At 44.7% G+C, this 19,878-nt stretch overlaps 1 protein-coding gene across 4 annotated transcripts in view; it reads left to right on the top strand.

The window, feature by feature from the left end:
* LOC134602778 (pendrin-like) overlaps positions 1-19,878 on the top strand; it is a 125,934-nt gene that overhangs the window by 36,474 nt on the left and 69,582 nt on the right. For all 4 annotated transcript variants that reach the window (XM_063448088.1, XM_063448090.1, XM_063448087.1 and 1 more), the window contains exons 11-12: positions 12,356-12,433; positions 12,963-13,058. In XM_063448088.1, coding sequence (XP_063304158.1) covers positions 12,356-12,433; positions 12,963-13,058 — 174 coding nt within the window. The remainder of the gene's footprint in view (positions 1-12,355; positions 12,434-12,962; positions 13,059-19,878) is intronic.

The following is a 19,878-nucleotide window of genomic DNA, read 5'->3' as shown; positions in this document are numbered from 1 at the left end:
ACATTGTAGTCTAGATAAGTGGTTCCCAACCTTTTTTCACTTGAGTATCCCTTGGCAGTCAATTTCCATAAATTGCACCCCTTATATTAGAATTTTTTTGTAATTAATATAGTTGCTGTTATTTCAAATGTATACGTTTTTCTCTGCCACATCTCCCCATTTTCTCACCCCTTGGCTCTCCCTGCTCTGCTCCAGGTTCTCCCTGCTTCTCTTCTGCTCTTGGCTCTCCCTGCTTCTTCCTCCTCTGCCCCAAGCTCTCCCTGCTCATCCTTTACCCAAGACTCTCCCTGCTCATCCTTTCTCTGCCCCAGGATCCCCCTGCTGCTCCTTCCTTTGCCCCAGGCTATCCTGCTTCACTGTGCCCCAGGCTCCCCTGCTTCACTCTGCCCCAGGCTCCCCATCTTCTCCTTTGCCACAGGCACTCCTTGCTACTATTTCTTCTGCTCCAGGCTCGCCAAGCTCCTCCTCTGCCCCATGCTCTCCATGCTCCCTAGCACTTACTCATACCCCAGGCTCTTTCTGCATCTCCTCTGCCCCAGACTCTCCCTGCTCCTCCTTCCTCTGCCCCAGGCACTCCCTGCTCCTCCTTCCTCTGTCCCAGGCTCTCCCTGCTCCTCCTTCCTCTGCATCAGGCTTCCTCTGTAACGAGAATATACCCCTACACGCAGGATCCAGCCAAACAGAAGACAGCACAGAGGAGAGATACGTCTACCGGACCTTAGAGTGGCCGGACTCGACGTATATAGGAGAAGTACAGAGTCAGGAACGATCCGAGGTCAAGGGCACAAAGAGACAGCGTAAACGAGAACTAGCCGGGGTCTGGTACACAGGAATCAGCAAGCCGGCAAACAGAACAGACAAGGATAAAGCGAAAACGAAGTCAGAATACAAAGCCAAGGTCAAATACGGAGGAACACAACTGAACACCACAAGCGCTAAAGGGAACTGTAGCAGAAACCACGATAGGGCAAGGAACTAAGGAAAAAGGGTAAGTATAAGTAGCCTTTAAACTAATGTGATTGGCTCCTGTCACTTCCACACCCCCAAAAGGTAAGTGTATGGGGTGATTGGCATGGCAGGAGCCAATGGGAGCCTTTTTGCAATTTAGGCTCCCACTGTCTCTTTAAGAGTGCGCCCGAGACTCGCGGCGCGCTCTTAGATTCAGGCGGGACATGTGACCGCATCTCGCGGTCACTGCCCGCCTTCCTGTCTGAAGCGTCGGATGAGCCGTGCGCGGCTCGTGCAGCCACAGGACCGCGCGCGGCTTGAAGAGAGGACCGCGGCCGGCCCCTGGGAAAGGTGAGTAACGCTACAGTACCCCCCCTGAGGACACGCCCTCCGGGCGGGCAGGACTAGGTCGGGCAGGAAAACGTGAATGGAAAGAATGCACAAGTCGGGGAGCATGAACAGCATCAGCAGAAATCCAACTGCGCTCCTCAGGCCCATAACCCTTCCAATGTACCAAGCACTGAAGCCGACCCCTAAGGAAACGAGAGTCAAGAACAGACACTTCGAATTCCTCATGACCCTCCACAGAGACAGGAGGAGGAGCATGCCGGGTATAGCGGTTGCGCACGTAAGGCTTCAACAACGAGGTGTGAAAAACATTAGGTATGCGCAGATTCTTAGGCAGACCCAAGGCATAAGAAACAGGATTAACCTTATGTATAATACGATAAGGACCAATGAAGCGGGGAGCCAATTTCATAGAAGGCACCCGGAGGCGAATATTCCGCGTGGAAAGCAAAACTCTGTCCCCCACAACATAGGAAGGAGCCGCTCTGCGATGCTTGTCAGCCTGAGCCTTCTGGCGAGCAGCAGAGTCAACCAAAGAACGCTGAACCTGTTCCCAAGTATTACGCAAACCAGCCAAATGCTCATCCAGAACTGGCATGCCCTGTGAGGAGAATGCAGCCGGGAGAACAACGGAATGCTGGCCATAGACGACGTAAAAAGGGCTTTTGCCGGAAGAATCATGAGTGGCGTTATTCCGAGCAAATTCAGCCCAAGGAAGCAGGTCAGACCAATTGTCCTGATGGTGAGACACAAAACAACGGAGGTACTGCTCCAGAGACTGGTTGGCACGTTCAGCAGATCCATTAGACTGGGGATGGTAAGCGGAAGAAAACGAGAGAGAAATACCCATTTCTGTACAAAAGGCTCTCCAGAACCTGGAAATAAATTGGCTACCCCTGTCGGACACAATAGATAAGGGAATGCCATGTAACCGAAATACTTCTCTAGCGAAGATAAGGTCCAGTTCCTTGGATGTGGGCAACTTGCGAAGAGACACAAAGTGAGCCATTTTGGAAAACCGGTCAACTATCATCAGGATGACTGTGTTACCATTCGAAGGGTCGTAATTCAACAATAAAATCCATAGATAGGTTGGACCAAGGTCTCTCGGGAACGGGTAACGGATGCAACAGCCCACAAGGAACTCTACGAGAGGATTTCATACAGGCACAAGTAGTACAAGCACTTATATAGTCAGTGACATCCTTTCGTAAGGAATCCCACCAAAAATACCGAGAAACAGCTGACACTGTTTTGGAAATACCAGGATGTCCAGCAGTCTTAGTATCATGATATAGTGACAAAATATCCCGTCTCTCGGGAACGTCAACGAACAATTTATCATTAGGCCTCTCGCTAGGTGCCATGCTTTGTTTCGCTTGTATGGCCTGCAAGAGGGACGAGGATATAGACAATACAGTAGTTGCTATTATCCTGTCTGGGGGAATGACAGAAGTAACATCAATCTCCTGTTTGTCAACAGTTTCAAACTGTCTGGACAGAGCGTCCGCTTTAGTGTTCTGATCACCTGGCCTATAGGTGATTATATAATTGAAATGGGACAAGAACAGTGACCACCTAACCTGCCTGGAAGACAATCTTTTAGCTTCGCTAAGGTAGGACAGGTTCTTATGATCCGTAAATATGAGGATGGGATCCTTAGTGCCTTCTAACAAATGTCTCCATTCTTTGAGTGCTAAAATGATAGCAAGGAGTTCGCGATTACCCACATCATAATTCTTTTCTGCTTTGGACAGTTGTTTAGAAAAGAAGCCACACGGATGCAACGGCTTGTCAGGAGACTCTCTTTGGGATAAGACAGCACCTACCCCTATATCGGAAGCATCAACCTCAAGTATATAGGGCAATGAGGGGACAGGATGCTGTAAAATAGGTGCAGAGGCGAACGTAGTCTTAAGAAAGTCAAAAGCCTGAAGTGCCTCGGTAGACCAGGCACGTGTATTGCCATCCTTTTTAGTCATACGAAAATAGGTGCTACAATAGACGAAAAACCTTTGATAAAACGTCTATAATAATTAGAGAAACCCAGAAAACGCTGGATGGCTTTCAGACCTTGCGGCAGAGGCCATTCTATGACAGCAGCGAGCTTCCGGGGATCCATACGAAAACCCTTAGCGGAAATCAAATACCCCAAAAACTGGACCTCGGATTGGTCGAATAGACATTTTTCTAGTTTACAATAAAGGCCATTAGCAAGAAGAGTCTTTAAAACTGTCGTAACATGTCTGTGATGAGTGTGTAGATCTGTAGAATATATTAAAATGTCGTCCAAGTACACAATAACAAATGAGTGAATAAAGTCTCTTAAGACATCATTAATAAATTCTTGGAATACGGCTGGGGCATTGCAAAGCCCAAATAATGACCTGACCTAGTGTTGAATGCTGTCTTCCATTCGTGGTCCTTTTTTATACGTATTAAATTGTATGCTCCTCTAAGGTCTAGTTTGGTGAATACCGTAGCATGTTTGAGCCTGTCAAACAATTCTGTTATTAATGGTATAGGGTAAGCATTTTTGATGGTGATTTTATTAAGACCTCTATAATCAATGCAAGGTCTTAAATCACCTTCTTTCTTCGATACAAAGAAGAACCCCGCTCCAGCCGGAGAAGAGGATCTCCTAATAAATCCCTTGTCTAATGATTCTTTAATATATTCCTCCATGGGCTTCCGGTCTAGCAACGGACGAAGACAGTCGCATGGCCGCAGAGCTCCCGACTCCAAACTTGATTAATTGCGGCAAACGACACCCGATCACAACCCAAACACCCCCCAGAGTACCCCACGACTTACCCGACCCTCATGGGCAGAAAAACGAAAAAGCAAAAGCCGGACAAACCCCGTCTGGGAATGAATATTGGGGATATGTGGAAGCAGGCCCACGAGACGGCCGGAGCAACAATGGCGTCCTTACACGGTGGATGCTCCGATTTCTCGGACAGCACGTCGGACGACGGAGAAGAGAGCTTCATGCCGACCAGAGCCCCACCGCCGCCAGTCAGGCCACGCGTGGTCGCACCAGCACCCACTCCGGTGACTATGGAGGCTATTACAGAGCTTATGGCTGCACATCACGGTAAAATATCCGCAGAAGTGGCCACGATAAGAGAGGATCTGAAAGGCCTCTCAACACGATTAGGGACTGTGGAATGCACTGCAAGCGGCCATACACGCCAGATAGGAGAGCTACAAACGGCAGTCCATGAACTGCAGCAACTAGCATCCCTTCATGAACAACAATTGGCTACACAAGAAGACAAGCGACGTCAAAACAACATCAAGCTAAGGGGGGTCCCGGACTCTATACCAGAAGCCGAGCTTCCGCACTATACCAGGCGGTTACTCACAGCACTCCTAACCCCGAAAGTGGCCAAATCCGTCATGATGGATGGCATCTTTCGTATACCGCGGCCAGCTACGGCACCACCAGCTGCCACAGGGGACGTTGTCCTCCGATTTCAAAACATGAGGGACAAGAGGGCCGTCCTAGAGGCCACCAAGGGCCTACCAGCCTACACTTTTGAGGGCACGACTCTATCATTTTACGCTGATCTCTCAAGTGGAACGCTGAACTGGAGAAGATCTCTCAAACAGCTCACGTCCTTCCTGCTGCAGAAAAAAATCAGATACCGCTGGGGCCCAGGCCGTGCCCTACATATAGAAGGCGCAAGCGGGCCGCTGGTGGTGCGGAACACACAAGAAGCCACAAAGACACTGGAGGAATTGAGACTACCCCTGATGGCAATAGACGCCACGGACCCACCGACCGAAACCACAAGTAGCCTGGGGAAGAGCGCGGTCAGCGCACCGATCTTTGTGCCGCGACACCCTCCCGCAGGACCGCACACAGCTACCGCAACATGAAGTGGGACACAAATCACAGGTACGCTCTCCCGCATTCTGCTTCTACCGGGCATAAGCCAAGCCCGTAACCCAATGATTGCTTGAACCCTAACAAGACGAGAGTAATCAAGACTGTCCGATAACAAAACCTCTCATGCTCTTTTCTTGCTTTTTGTTCTTTTTAATTCTTTATTTTTTTGTGCAGTTTATTACATATTATTGACATACGCCACAACAGCGTGTTTGTGGATGCACATACATTTGACAGTGGCATGAGACATTGCACATTTTTATATAGTTATAACAGGCTTTGGCTAAACAGAGAAATCGTTATATTATAGTAAGGTGATCACCGCTTTATGGTGCTAGGTTGGCATTCTAGTGTGGCATTATGATTTGCAATATAACAATAGCCGGGCAATCAGCACATTTTTGTTTTTTATGTTACATGAAGATATCAAGCTTCTAGGCATCATTTTTATGGCATAACATGCTAGGCTAGACATGCGTATAACCAGCTAAGTGCGCTTAAGATTGTAAATGTATTGCACATTTTATAAAACAGTACTAGTAATCACTTATCTATTGTAACACAAGCTTGCGAACTTTAGTACTATGATATTCACTCATGAGTTAGCTGTTGCTAAATTATGCCCTTAAGCTGTTGCCCTTGCTAATTACGCTTAGTATGCAGGTAGAGTCCTGAGGTCATTCGCTTAAAACTATATGACTATTGGAGTATAAGAGCACCCGACACCCCAGCGGCATGCTGCCAGGTACTTGAACCCCAAGGAGGTGAGTTATGCAGGCTTCGCTCCCCCAGTGAGTCCAGAATTGTTTGGTGCTGTGATGTGGAGCTCTCTTCCACCTCTTTCCTCCAGCAGTCTGGTGCCTACTCCCTGCGGTCCGGCTTACTGGTTTCACTGAGTCGTTATGGAGGCGGTGTAGGACAGCTCCTCGGGTTGGAGTTATGGTGTGCAAGTCATCTGGGCAGGTCCGAGGGGTCTGCTGGGTCTGGAGCGATGGGTCAGTGCTTTGCTGGTTAGCAGGTAGTCGCTCCCGCCTTTTTGTCGTGGTATCGCTTGTACAGCTATCCCTGAGGCTGTGGGTCAGTTGGCATTGATCCATTTCTGCAGGCGTGCAGTGCTTGCGTGGGATTCTGGAGGGTACCATCCCCTCGGAAGCCAGAGGCGCTCGTGTGAGCCAGCAGGGTCGCTGCGCCACCATTTTAGGTGCAGTCAGAGTTGTGGTTTGGCGGCTGTCGGGGACTCAAAAGCTCCGATGTAGCAGGAGCCACAGGGCGTACAGGGTGCAGGCCGGGATCACCCCCACCGGCCCAGAGGGGGGGGAACAGGGCCCAGGTCGCCCAGCCGAAGGAGCCTGGCTGAGTAGCATTGGGCAGGATAGAGGGCGGCGGCCGTCCGCCTCACTCACCGCCTGAGTAGGCCTCATCCAAAAGGAGCAGTGCGTACCCCACCGGGGGACTAAAACAGCAACTGCAAGCCTCTCCCCGGGTCCAGTGTCTCCATAGGTGCCAGCCCACCGCGGTAGGTCAACGAGGGGAGTTCAACCGATCCATATTGTAGGTTTTTAAGCCAAGATTTGCCTGAGCTGTTGTGAGGTGCGACCGGCTAGCTCGGCGGCCAGGCCCCGCCCCCCGCCCCCCGCTTTTTGTTCTTTATATGTTGTATTATTTTAGTTGTTTTATGCTGCCGACTCGTTACAACTGACACAACGAGATTGCATAGACACCCACGACCACAACTAGTGTCCAAATACAAGGCCCGTACTGACACCATACGCTACATTTACATGCTGTTACACAATGACACTCATGATGAACCCCCAGTTTGTGCTTCGCACGACCCCAGCAACCTTTTAATTAGATCCCAGCCTGCACTTATTAGGCTCTTAGAGAACGAATACATGACGAATACCCACCTGATACGGCTGAAGAGCACTGTACGGGGGGCCCTACTTACCCCGACACATAAAAGCGAGGTTCACATTACACTTCCACAGCAAAATTCGCAAAGCAAAGTTTTGAAAAGTTTATTATATGCTTTATCTCAAACATGCGCAGGGAACTAGCCATACAAAAGTTTGTTTTTTAATTCGCTACTCAGGTGCAAAGCCTTAGCCGTGACGTAGCTTACAACCGTCTAAAAGATGTGTAGTCTCAGTTGCGTCAAGACTAGCTACCTATATTATTTAAAATTGTGTGATCCTTGATATGACATAGCCTATATAGCCTAGTTTGCCCAATCGAATGCAATTAATATGTTAAACTTGTTTCAAATGAAAATAATAATAATGTGCATCTACTCCTGCCACGATTTACCTTGAATACATCTACGTACGCTGTTGTGGCGTTTTGCTTATGCTTTGTACTCACCTGCACGACAAAAATAAAGAATTAAAAAAAATATATATATATTCCTCCATGACACGGTTTTCTTGAACCGATAAGGGGTACACCCTGCCCTTTGGAGGTATAGTGCCAGGCAACAAGTCAATAGCACAATCGTAGGGTCTGTGAGGCGGTAATTTGTCAGCCTCTCTTTTATCAAAGACAGTCTTTAAAGATAAATACTGAGAGGGTATAGCCGTAGACAAAGGAGGAATGGTAGGAACATTAATAGAATTCACAGGCGTGACTTCAAAAGTACATGACTCATGGCAGGCTTCACTCCATGATTTGATCTGCCCTGTTTCCCAGTCAAAAATGGGATTGTGGGCACGTAACCATGGATACCCTAACACCAACTGTGAAGAGGGAGAGGTGATGACCTGGAACCGAATGGTTTCATAGTGTAAAACCCCTGTGTACATGTGTAACGGTGCAGTCTCATGAGTAACAACTGGAGAAATTAAAGGTCTACCATCTATAGCCTCAACGGACAAGGGTATCTCCTTCTCCCTGATCGGAATGTTGTTTTTCTTTACAAAACCAGAGTCTATAAAATTCTCAGCTGCCCCAGAGTCAACCAGGGCGTATATATTTTCAACTATACAACTCTCTCCCATATGTAAAGAAACAGGGAGAAGCAGTCGGTTAGGAGGCAATGTAGGAGACTTAGAAATCACACCCAAGGCCAGTCCCCTATAAGGTCTTAGGTGCGAGAGTTTTCCGGGAGCAAAGGACATTCCTTTACCATATGGTATCTCCTACCACAATATAGGCAGAGTCCCTCCCTTCTCCTATGTAATTTTTCATTATCAGAGAGTTTGGCAACCCCTAATTGCATAGGTTCCTCTTCAGATACTCTAACACTCTCCGGTGTATTAACTCTGGGGTGAATAGGTGTAACAAAACGTCTATTTCTGTTCTTGGTATAGAGCCTGTCACGAATCCTATTATCTATATAAATGAGGTAGTCAATAAGGTCCTCTAAGGCAACAGGAAGCTCCTTAGCTGCTACCTCATCTAATATAGAGTCTGATAAGCCTTCCATGAAGGCCGTAGTTAACCCATTGTTGGTCCAATCTACCTGTGAGGCAAGGGTACGAAACTGAATAGCGAAATCAGCCACAGACCTAGAACCCTGTTTAACTCTCATTAATGCTCTTGCGGCATTCTTAGACCTTTTCATAGTGTCAAAAGTTCTGCGAAAAGCTGTAAGAAAACTGTGAAAGTCATGCACCATAGGTCCATTAGCTTCCCAAATAGGATTTGCCCATTCAAGTGCTTTGTCGGTAAGTTGGTGCATAAAGAACCCAACTTTAGACCTCTCTGTGGGAAATGAACGTGGATACATCTCAAAGTGAAACTCTATTTGGTTAATGAACACTCTGCATGTCTTAGAATCCCCTCCATACCTAGGAGGAGGTGTTAAATGGGCCAAAGTAGTAGGCAAAGTGGATACTTCAGGAAGCAGGGGTGTAGGAGGGTTAGGTGTGGTTGCTGGAATGGTTCTAGCTAAGAGCGTCTGGAGAGCCTGAGCTATCTGATCCATACGGTGATCCTGCTCTATAAATCTAGCCTCATGGGACGCCATCTGTTGAGCTAAATCTGCGGGGTCCATGGCCCTATCGTAATGTAACGAGAATATACCCCTACACGCAGGATCCAGCCAAACAGAAGACAGCACAGAGGAGAGATACGTCTACCGGACCTTAGAGTGGCCGGACTCGACGTATATAGGAGAAGTACAGAGTCAGGAACGATCCGAGGTCAAGGGCACAAAGAGACAGCGTAAACGAGAACTAGCCGGGGTCTGGTACACAGGAATCAGCAAGCTGGCAAACAGAACAGACAAGGATAAAGCGAAAACGAAGTCAGAATACAAAGCCAAGGTCAAATACGGAGGAACACAACTGAACACCACAAGCGCTAAAGGGAACTGTAGCAGAAACCACTATAGGGCAAGGAACTAAGGAAAAAGGGTAAGTATAAGTAGCCTTTAAACTAATGTGATTGGCTCCTGTCACTTCCACACCCCCAAAAGGTAAGTGTATGGGGTGATTGGCATGACAGGAGCCAATGGGAGCCTTTTTGCAATTTAGGCTCCCACTGTCTCTTTAAGAGTGCGCCCGAGACTCGTGGCGCGCTCTTAGATTCAGGCGGGACATGTGACCGCATCTCGCGGTCACTGCCCGCCTTCCTGTCTGAAGCGTCGGATGAGCCGCGCGCGGCTCGTGCAGCCGCAGGACCGCGCGCGGCTTGAAGAGAGGACCGGGGCCGGCCCCTGGGTAAGTTGAGTAACGCTACATCCTCATACCCCAGGCTCTGCCAGCTCTTCCTCCGCTGAACCAGGTTTCCCTGTTTCTCTTCTGCCTCAGGCTACCCTCCCCCTTCTCTGCCCCAGGCTCTCCCTGTCCCTCCTCTGCCCAGGCTTCTACTCTCCCCCAGGCTCCTATATGTCTCCCCTGCTTCTACTCTCCCCCAGGCTCCTCTGCTTCTCCCCTGCTTCTACTCTCCCCAAAACTCCTCTGCATCTCCCCTGCTTCTGCTTTCCCCCCAGGCTCCTCTGCTTCTCCCCTGATTCTACTCTCCCTCAGGCTCATCTGCTCTTTCTCTGCCCCAGTGTGGGCCAGTGACAGTATGGGTGAGGGGGCAGTGTGACTGTGTAGGTGAATGGCAGAGTGACAGTGTGGGTGAGGGGGAGTGTGACAGTGTGGATAAGGGGGTAGTGTGACAGTGTGGGCCAGTAACAGTGTGTGTGAGGGGGCAGTGTGACAATGTGGGTGAGGGTGGGAATATGACAGTGTGGGTGAGGGGGGGTGTTTGGAGAAGGCAATGTGATAGTGTGGGTGAGGGGAGAGTGTGACAGTGGGTGAGGGGAGAGTGTGACAGTGGGTGAGGGGGCAGTGTGACAGTGTAGGTAAGGGGGCAGTGAGACAGTGTGGGCCAGTAACAGTGTGGGTGAGGGGGCAGAGTGACAGTGTGGGTGAGGGGTGAATGTGACAGTGTGTGACAGTGTGGGTGAAGGGCAGTGTGACAGTGTGGATGAGGAGGCAGTGTGACAGTGGGTGATGGGGCAGTGTGACAGTGGGTGATGGGGCAGTGTGACAGTGTGAGTGAGGGGGCAGTGTGACAGTGTGGGTGAGAGGGCAGTGTGATAGTGTGGGCCAGTAATAGTGTAGGTGAGAGGGCAGTGTGACAGTGTGGGTGAGGGGTGAATGTGTCAGTGTGACAGAGATGCACACATCAGAAGCTTTAAACTTTGACATATTAACAAAAAAAAAAAAAAAATAGGGAATAAAAACTGACCAGAAAAGAAAAATTGCATGACAGAAAGTACTAGTAAACCAGCCCTTAAGAGTGAATAATGCTGAAAAATTGCAAGGATAAATTAAACAACCATCTGCCAGGAAAGACTCCTCAAAACCAGATGGTAGTTCACCAGGAAAGCATTGCCCTCTGAAGTGATTTGCACACTCTTCCAATCAAAACAAGCATTGTGTAGCTGTTAGGGCAACAGAGATCTGTTGGGCTCCAGTAATTTGGCAATGAACAACACCATTTTGTTATTCACATATGCACACGACTTCACCAAAATGGCCAATGGGTCTTTGGTGGAACTGGCAGACAAGAGACCGAAGAGCCCCAAAAAACACAAATTAGAGGAAATAAATCCTAAATGTGTGCCAAAAATAGCAGAAAGGAGAATTAAAGGTAAATGAAAAAATAAATCAAAGAGATAACCACTGGAGGAATATCATAGCAGTGAATAAGAGCAAATAAATTCAAACAGAGGGAAATAGAACATTAAGACAATAATAAGGATAAACTGGAATAAGGATAATCAATGAAAATAGAGCTTATTTTGACTTTCTGAGGAGCTGGAAATAAAGAGGACTTTGGTGTTTATTCTCGTTGCTGCAACTCAAATTAAAGAGATACTGCACTGTAATGGATCCCCTATACTCCAGCTGAGTATATCCGTTATAGATCTCTCAAGTCCCAAACGCAATAGTGATTATAGCCCCAAGTTCCCCAAACATCAGCCTAGACTTGATAAAGGGTAGAAATTAATGTGTTTATTATGGCCAACAGGCCCACTTATATACAGAATCAGAATGCAGTAAACCACGCCCAGAACACTCCCACACAATGGTGACAAGTTTCTATGTCAGAGTGACTCAGCATAAAAGCATAAAATATAAAATACATAAAAATTGCATACAAAACAAATAGGAACTCCCACAAATATTATATCCCCAGATATCCTGGATCTGAGCAACCAAGTTGTCCAAACAGCACTCAGATCCCATGAATACAGCCGAATCACCACCAGGGTAAAGGTTTGACCGGCCACACATGAATGGGGTTCAGGAACCGGTTAGAGAACGTAGGCCAAATGCAGGCCAAATAGTGGGTTTTGTCACATGCTCCATGTTTTGTAATAACATTAATATTAGGGAGTGCATGTAGTGATATTTTTGTAAAAGGAAAGCATTTATAGATTACTAAATCATAAACATATAAACACTCTTTTGAAATCAACAGTTTTCCTCCTCTTTATCTTCTACATACTAGATAATCAGCAACTGAAATTATTTATTATACCCTCCAATAGGGTGTGCCTGAATGTGCCAAATAATACTCTATTTCATTGTGTGTTTTTGTCATAATTCAAATGTGTATAATCTTTTTCACCACTTGCACAAAATAAAGACAAAAGTGATGAAGACAAGCAACAGTGGCAAAACATTAGTTTTGCATTTGAAGTAAATATATGTATTTTTTCAGGTTGCTGGTATGATTTCCGCTGCAGTTGTTATGATTGCCATGCTGTCAGTTGGCAGGTTCTTTGAACCCCTTCAGAAGGTACATTATTCATCAATGTAAATCTACTTTGTGACTGTTTGTACAATGGCACAATCTTCCTGTTACATGCCACTATGCTTAACTTAGTATATTATTAAACATATTTCCATATGTTTAGTTATTTGAGAGGTTGGGAATATAAAATGGAATGTAGAAATCCACAGTGCTTTATCCTGCAACTGGGTGCCTCCATCTTAGCTCCCTGTCAGTCATTATTATAAGTTATGTCCTTCAAACCAGGCATTCAGCATAAAGAAAGCATACAGAGAATAGGATAAATGCTTGACCTGGCTTTGTCTGGACTGAATGGAATAATGATCCAGTTTGCTAACTATTTAATATAAACTGAAAAGAAAATAGAGAGTCACAAATAATAGGTGATTTTCAATATTTTATTCAAAGCTATAACTTCCAGAAAAGAAAGCCTTCTGTCTACTAACACTGCTTATAAAAGTTTAGTAATGAACTCTTGCCAAGACGATTAATAGTTCCTGTTCAATTGTGTAATAACATTTGTTCTTTCTTACAGTCAGTGCTGGCAGCCATTGTTATAGCAAATGTTAAGGGAATGTGTTGGCAAGTGCAGGAAGTTCCCGGCTTGTGGAGAAAGAACAAGTGGGACTGTGTAAGTACAATAGACTACTTATTTATATCATTTATTTTTATAGTTAAAAACATATTGTTTAACCCCTTAAGGACTGAGCCAAATGTACACTCAGTCAAAACAAAACGTAAACACAAATTTGAATTTGCGCTATATGTCTGTTCAGGCGTAATTCGCCTCTTTCATATTATGTGCACCCACACTTATTATATATAATTTTATTCAGGGGAAACAGGGCTTTCATTTAACATCAGACATTTAGGTATAAAACACAATTTAATATGAATAAAATATAAAAAAATGGGAGAAAATAAGAATTTTTAAAACATTTTTAGTTCTATGTGACATTCTAACTGTGAATGCCATAATACTAATACAAAAAGATAAGTCCTGCGCTCACTCCCATCACTACTGGGCCGGCAGCAATGACTATAGTACACATCAGCCCCAATATATAGTAAAAACCAAAGAACAGAAAAAGTTACCTGTGCTCTCTCCTTAATCCCTATGTATGTTTAGACAAATGGAAGTCATTTAGTTGCTCCAATGGCCATTGGAGGGAATGCCTGCCTGCCAACGTCAAGGCAGACCCCCCTAAAGCGGGTCCTACACTGACCCTTCAGCCTGCTTCCTTGAGCTTCTCTCTGTCTCATTACATATATGTGTGTATATGTGTATATATATATATACTTAGATCATATATATAGTAAATATATATATGATCTAACTATATATTATTTATTTTTACCCTGATTTAACATTTATTTTATTTATTTTCAGACAGCAGGGGGAGTACTTGTCATTACAGGCACTCCCCCTGCTGGCAATGTCTTGGACGGCTATGCCGTCCATGTGATTGCGAGGTCCTCGCAAGGACCTTGCGATCATATGGCCCAGGGGGGCCGAAGAGGAAGGAGGGGGGCTCCCAGGGGAGTCCCCATACGCCGGCGACCGGGTAAGTACAAAGGACGGTTTGGACATTGCGGCATTTCGCGGCCGCTTCCTTAAGGACGGCATAGAACGCCCGCCGTCCTTAACGGGTTAAAATATATCTGTCTAACTAAAAGAAACGAGAGGAGAAAATGTTTTTAAAAAAAATCTTCAATTACTATTTGAGAGACTTGCCTGACAACCCAAGCAGAAAGTCCAGAGAATGTTTTGCAAGCCCTATATTTAATCCTGTAACTTTCCAAGACACCATAAAACCTGTACACAGGGGCGTACCTAGAGCATTTGGCACCCGGGGCGGGTCCTATTTTTGGCACCCCCCTGCCCCCCCCCCCCCCCAAATTGAAATATAAAAACAACCAATTTTTTTTTATGTATTTAGCACTAAGCAGTGTTTGTGTGTTTGAATGTATGCATGTTTTTGTATGGAGTATATGTGAGTGAATGTAGCGGTGTGTTTGTATGTAGTGTTGGCGTTTGAATGCAAGCATGCATTTGTGTGGTATTTGAATGCAGTGGTATGGTTATATATAATGGTGGGGTGTGTATGTAGTTTTGATGTTGAAATGCATGAGTGTATTTGTGTGTAGTGTTGGCGAGATTGTTAGATGTCTGCACATAAACACATATACGGACATACATGCAGATACATATACACACAAACACAGTCACACACAGATACACATTGACACACATGCAGACATCGTGGCGACTCTAGGAACAATATATATGGGGGGGGGCACATAAGATACCACAGTCAAAACAGGAGGGGGAGGGGGAGCAGTAAAACTTCTCACTAGGGGATGGGGTAATATGCTGCCATTGGCTGTCTGATGCCAGCATGCTGTGTTCTGCATGCTGGCATCTGACTACACATTTGCATATTATTCACATTAGCCACCCAGATTTCTTGTTGTGGGCTGGCTGACAACTCTTAATTTCAATCTTTGTTTAGCAGATAACTCCTATTTGCTAACCTTTGTGGGATTGCCATATTTAAGGACACCAAATAAGGTGCTATCTGCTAAACTGCACCCTCATTTAGTATCTTTAAATATGGAAATCTCACATACGGGCACCAATTCAGGGAATGATCTACTAAACAGATAAAGGATAAAAAAATGCCCTTTTCTTATTTTCAGTTGCTTAGCAGATAAATCCCTTATTTGTTATCCTTATGTGGGATTGCAATATTTAAGGACAGGAAATAAGGGAGCTATCTACTAAACACATACGCAGAGATACACACAATCACACATAATCACAGATTTACACAAACACAATCACTGACCCACAATCACATACACACACACAAATATTACATACATACACACATTTAATCATTAAGAGGTCCACCCTGCCTCCCTACCTTGCTCTAGAAGGGCTGGAGTGGATCCTCAGTCCCTGGTGGTCAGTGGTTGCTGCTGGGATCTCTGTGCTCTTTCTGCACAGGTCCATCGCACGCCCTGTAATGATGCAGAGGCCGCGATGACATCATATCCTGGCTGCCGGCTCACTGCAGGGCGAAGACCGTCAGACACAGTCACTCACACACAGTTACAGGCAGACAGTCAAACACGCAGGCAATCACACAGGCAGACAGTCACACATACACACACAGACAGTCACACCCACAATCACAGGCAGACAGTCACACATACACACAACACAGTCACAGGCAGTCACTCACACACACACACACACACACAGTCACAGACAGTCACAGACAGTCACTCACACACACACGCACACACACACAGTCACAGACAGTCACTCACACACACACGCACGCACACACACACAAAATCACAGGCAGACAGTCACACACAGTCACACAGACAATCACAGTCAGACAGTCACACACACAGTGGCACACACACACACACACACACACAGTCACACACACAATCAGAGGCAGACAATCACACAGGCAGACAGTCACACATACACACAACATAATCACAGACAGTCACACACACACAATCAAAGACGGTCACAATCACAGTTACACACTCACACACAGTCAAAGACAGTCACAATCACACTTACACACTCACACACAGTCAAAGACAGTCACAATCACAATTACACACTCACACACAGTCAAAGACAGTCACAATCACAGTTACACACTCACACACAGTCAGACAGTCACAATCACAGTTACACACTCACACACAGTCAGACAGTCACAATCACACTTACACACAGCACACACAGTCAAAGACAGTCACAATCACAGTTACACACTCACACACAGTCAGACAGTCACAATCACAGTTACACACTCACACACAGTCAGACAGTCACAATCACACTTACACACAGCACACACAGTCAAAGACAGTCACAATCACAGTTACACACTCACACACAGTCAGACAGTCACAATCACAGTTACACACTCACACACAGTCAGACAGTCACAATCACACTTACACACAGCACACACAGTCAAAGACAGTCACAATCACAGTTACACACAGCACACACAGTCAAAGACAGTCACAATCACAGTTACACACAGCACACACTCTCTCACTTACAGTAAGATTGGGCTGGAGGAGGAGTGGATCCAGTCCCTCCTGTGCTGTAGTTGGGGAAGCAGGGACTCCTTCCTGCTTCCCCTCTCTCTGTGTGCAGCAGTATGAGGCTGCATTTAGCTCCGCCCCCGCATCCGGCTTGGCTCCGCCCCCACGGCCGTTTTAGCCCCGCCCCCAAATCTCCGTGCAGGTTTTCTGCTTCCAGCCCCTGCGTGTGAGCTGTGTCGGCTGCCCGGCGCCCTGCTGCTACGGCACCCGGTGCAGCCACACAGCTCACAGAATAGCAAGCCTGGCCAGCCCTGGTGGCACCCCCCTGCCTGATGGCACCCGGGGCGGACCGCCCCCCCCGCCCCCCCCTTAGTACGCCACTGCCTGTACATACTGTTTTACTAGGGAAACTTCGCTGAACACAAATATTAGTGTTTCAAAACCGTAAAACATATCACAACAGTGATATTGTCTGTGAAAGTGCAGTTTTTTGCAGTTTTCACACACAAACGGCACTTTTACTGATGATATAATTGTTGTGATAAGTTGTAATGTTTGGAAACACTAATATTTGTGTTCACCGAAGTCGAGTATAACAGTACCCACCATGTACAGGTTTTATGGTGTTTTCAAAATTTACAGAGTGTAATATGAGACTTGCATTTCCATTTTTCCACATTAAAATTCGCCAGATTGGTTATGTTGCCTTTGAGACCGTATGGTAGCCCAGGAATGTCTTTTTTAGTAGCCACTTAGTCACAAATACTGGCCAAAATTAACGTTCAAATCTGTTTTTGCATTTTTCACACACAGTCACAAACACTGGCCAAAGTTAGCATTCTAATTTGTATGTGTGTGAAAAATGCAAAAATAAAAAACAGATTAGAATGCTATCTGTGGCCAGTGTTTGTGATTAAGTGGCAATTAAAAAAGACGGGACATACCCCATTTGTAATACTTTGGGTTGTCTACTTTTGCAAAAGGTATACAATCATGGGGGTAATTTTCATTCCTGGGCTACCATACGGTCTCAAAGGCAACATAACCAGACTGGCAAATTTCAATGTGTATAAACTAAAAAATATAGTGTGCTAAATTTGACCCTGTAACTTTCAAAAAACACTATCAAACCTGTACTTGGGGGTGCTATTTTACTTGTGAGACTTATCTGAATACAAATATGTGCATTTTATTGCAGTAACAGCTAACAGTATTATGACATTCACAGTTAAAATGCCTCGCAGAACTAAAAAAATAAAAAAAATTGTAATTTTTCACATTTTTTTTTACATTTTATTCATATTAAATTATGTTTCATATATAAATATTTGATGTGACATGAAAGTCCTGTTTCTCCTGAACAAAATGATATATAATAAGTGTGGGTGCATATAATATAAAAGAGGTGAATTACGCCTGAACAGACATATAGTGCAAATTCAAGGTTTTGTTTACGTTTTCTTTTGATCACAACTTGTACAACTGGCTCAGTCCTTAACCCCTTAAGGACAGAGCTTCAGAAGCTTGACTTACGCTTAATGACACAAGCAATTTTTGCATTTTCTTGCTGTTTGCGTTCAACTGCAATTTGCATCTCTCTCATTTATTGCACCGACACATATTATATACTGTTTTTTAAAGGACAGAAAGGGCTTTAATTTGATATAACATATATATATATATAAATGCTTACTTATTATAAAAAAAATACAGAAAAATGCAAAAAAAAGAAAAATATTGGTTTTTTTTTACAGTTTTTGCAATCATAATGTGTGCATAATTAGTGCAGGTTAAGGAAAGTAATTAAAAATAAATTCATTTATTTGTTCTGATTTACAGAATATATAATGTGTCTGGGATTTTAAGTTTTTTTTGGTAGTTACAGGTCACAAAGCACAAGGAGTAAAATAAAATTTTAATGTGGAGCGATTTTAGAATTTGGTATGTTTGTCTTGTAAGCCTAATAGCCATAAAATAAAACAAAATTGCCACACAAAAGTATATATTTATATAAAGTAGACATCACAGGCTATTTACCTAAGGTTGTTTTGACACTTTCTACATAGCCATTTTACCGCCAACCTCTGCTAAATATTGGAGTAAAATTGTGTTTTTTGGGGGTTTTCGCACACAAACGTATAACAAAGAACTTCTCATGTGTATTTTGTAAAGTTGGTGTGTGCTATTCCTGTACAAAGTTTTATTATGTGTTCAGTTACTTCTGCTGAGTACAACGGTACCCCCATTGTATGTCTTTGGCACTATTTCGTGAAGCTACAGTGCCATATAGGAGACCTGTCCTTTTCAGTATTCACAGTAGAATTTTGAGAGACGGATTTAATGAGCCTATGCTTCCATTTGGGGTATTATAACAGTTTGACTGTTCAAAAACCCCCACAAAGGCCTACCATTTGTAAAAGTAGACACTCCAGGGTATCTCATAAGGTGCATATTGTGCCTTAACATGCCCCCATTTTTTTACCATTACATGCCAAAGTATGTGGTAAAAAATAATTTTGTGCATTTTTTACATATGGATTGCATTTTTGCTGGGCATTTTGTATATTTCATATGTGCCACTAAGTTCAAACCCCCCAAATTATGCTCAGCTAAGTCTTCTGAGTAAAAGGACACCCCCATTGTATGTCTATGGCACTATTTCGTGAAGCTACAGTGCCATACAGGAGACCTGTCCTTTTCAGTATTCACAGTAGAATTTTGAGAGACGGATTTAATGAGCCTATGCTTCCATTTGGGGTATTATAACAGTTTGACTGTTCAAAACCCCCCACAAAGTCCTACCATTTGTAAAAGTAGACACTCCAGGGTATCTCATAAGGTGCATATTGTGCCTTAACATGCCCCCATTTTTTTACCATTACATGCCAAAGTATGTGGTAAAAAATAATTTTGTGCATTTTTTACATACGGATTGCATTTTTGCTGGGCATTTTGTATATTTCATATGTGCCACTAAGTTCAAACCCCCCAAATTATGCTCAGCTAAGTCTTCTGAGTAAAAGGACACCCCCATTGTATGTCTATGGCACTATTTCGTGAAGCTACAGTGCCATACAGGAGACCTGTCCTTTTCAGTATTCACAGTAGAATTTTGAGAGACGGATTTAATGAGCCTATGCTTCCATTTGGGGTATTATAACAGTTTGAATGTTCAAAAAAAACCCACAAAGGCCTACCATTTGTAAAAGTAGACACTCCAGGGTATATCATAAGGTGCATATTGTGCCTTAGCATGCCCCCATTTTTTCACCAATATATGCCGAAGTATGTGGTAAAAAATAATTTTGTGCATTTTTTGACATACGGATTGCATTTTTTCTGGGCATTTTGTATATTTCATA

The sequence above is a fragment of the Pelobates fuscus genome, chromosome 3 (assembly GCF_036172605.1).
Source record: "Pelobates fuscus isolate aPelFus1 chromosome 3, aPelFus1.pri, whole genome shotgun sequence".
Taxonomy (NCBI): domain Eukaryota; kingdom Metazoa; phylum Chordata; class Amphibia; order Anura; family Pelobatidae; genus Pelobates; species Pelobates fuscus.
The sequence above is the reverse complement of the archived record's forward strand: the minus strand, read 5'-3'. Positions and strand labels throughout refer to the sequence as shown.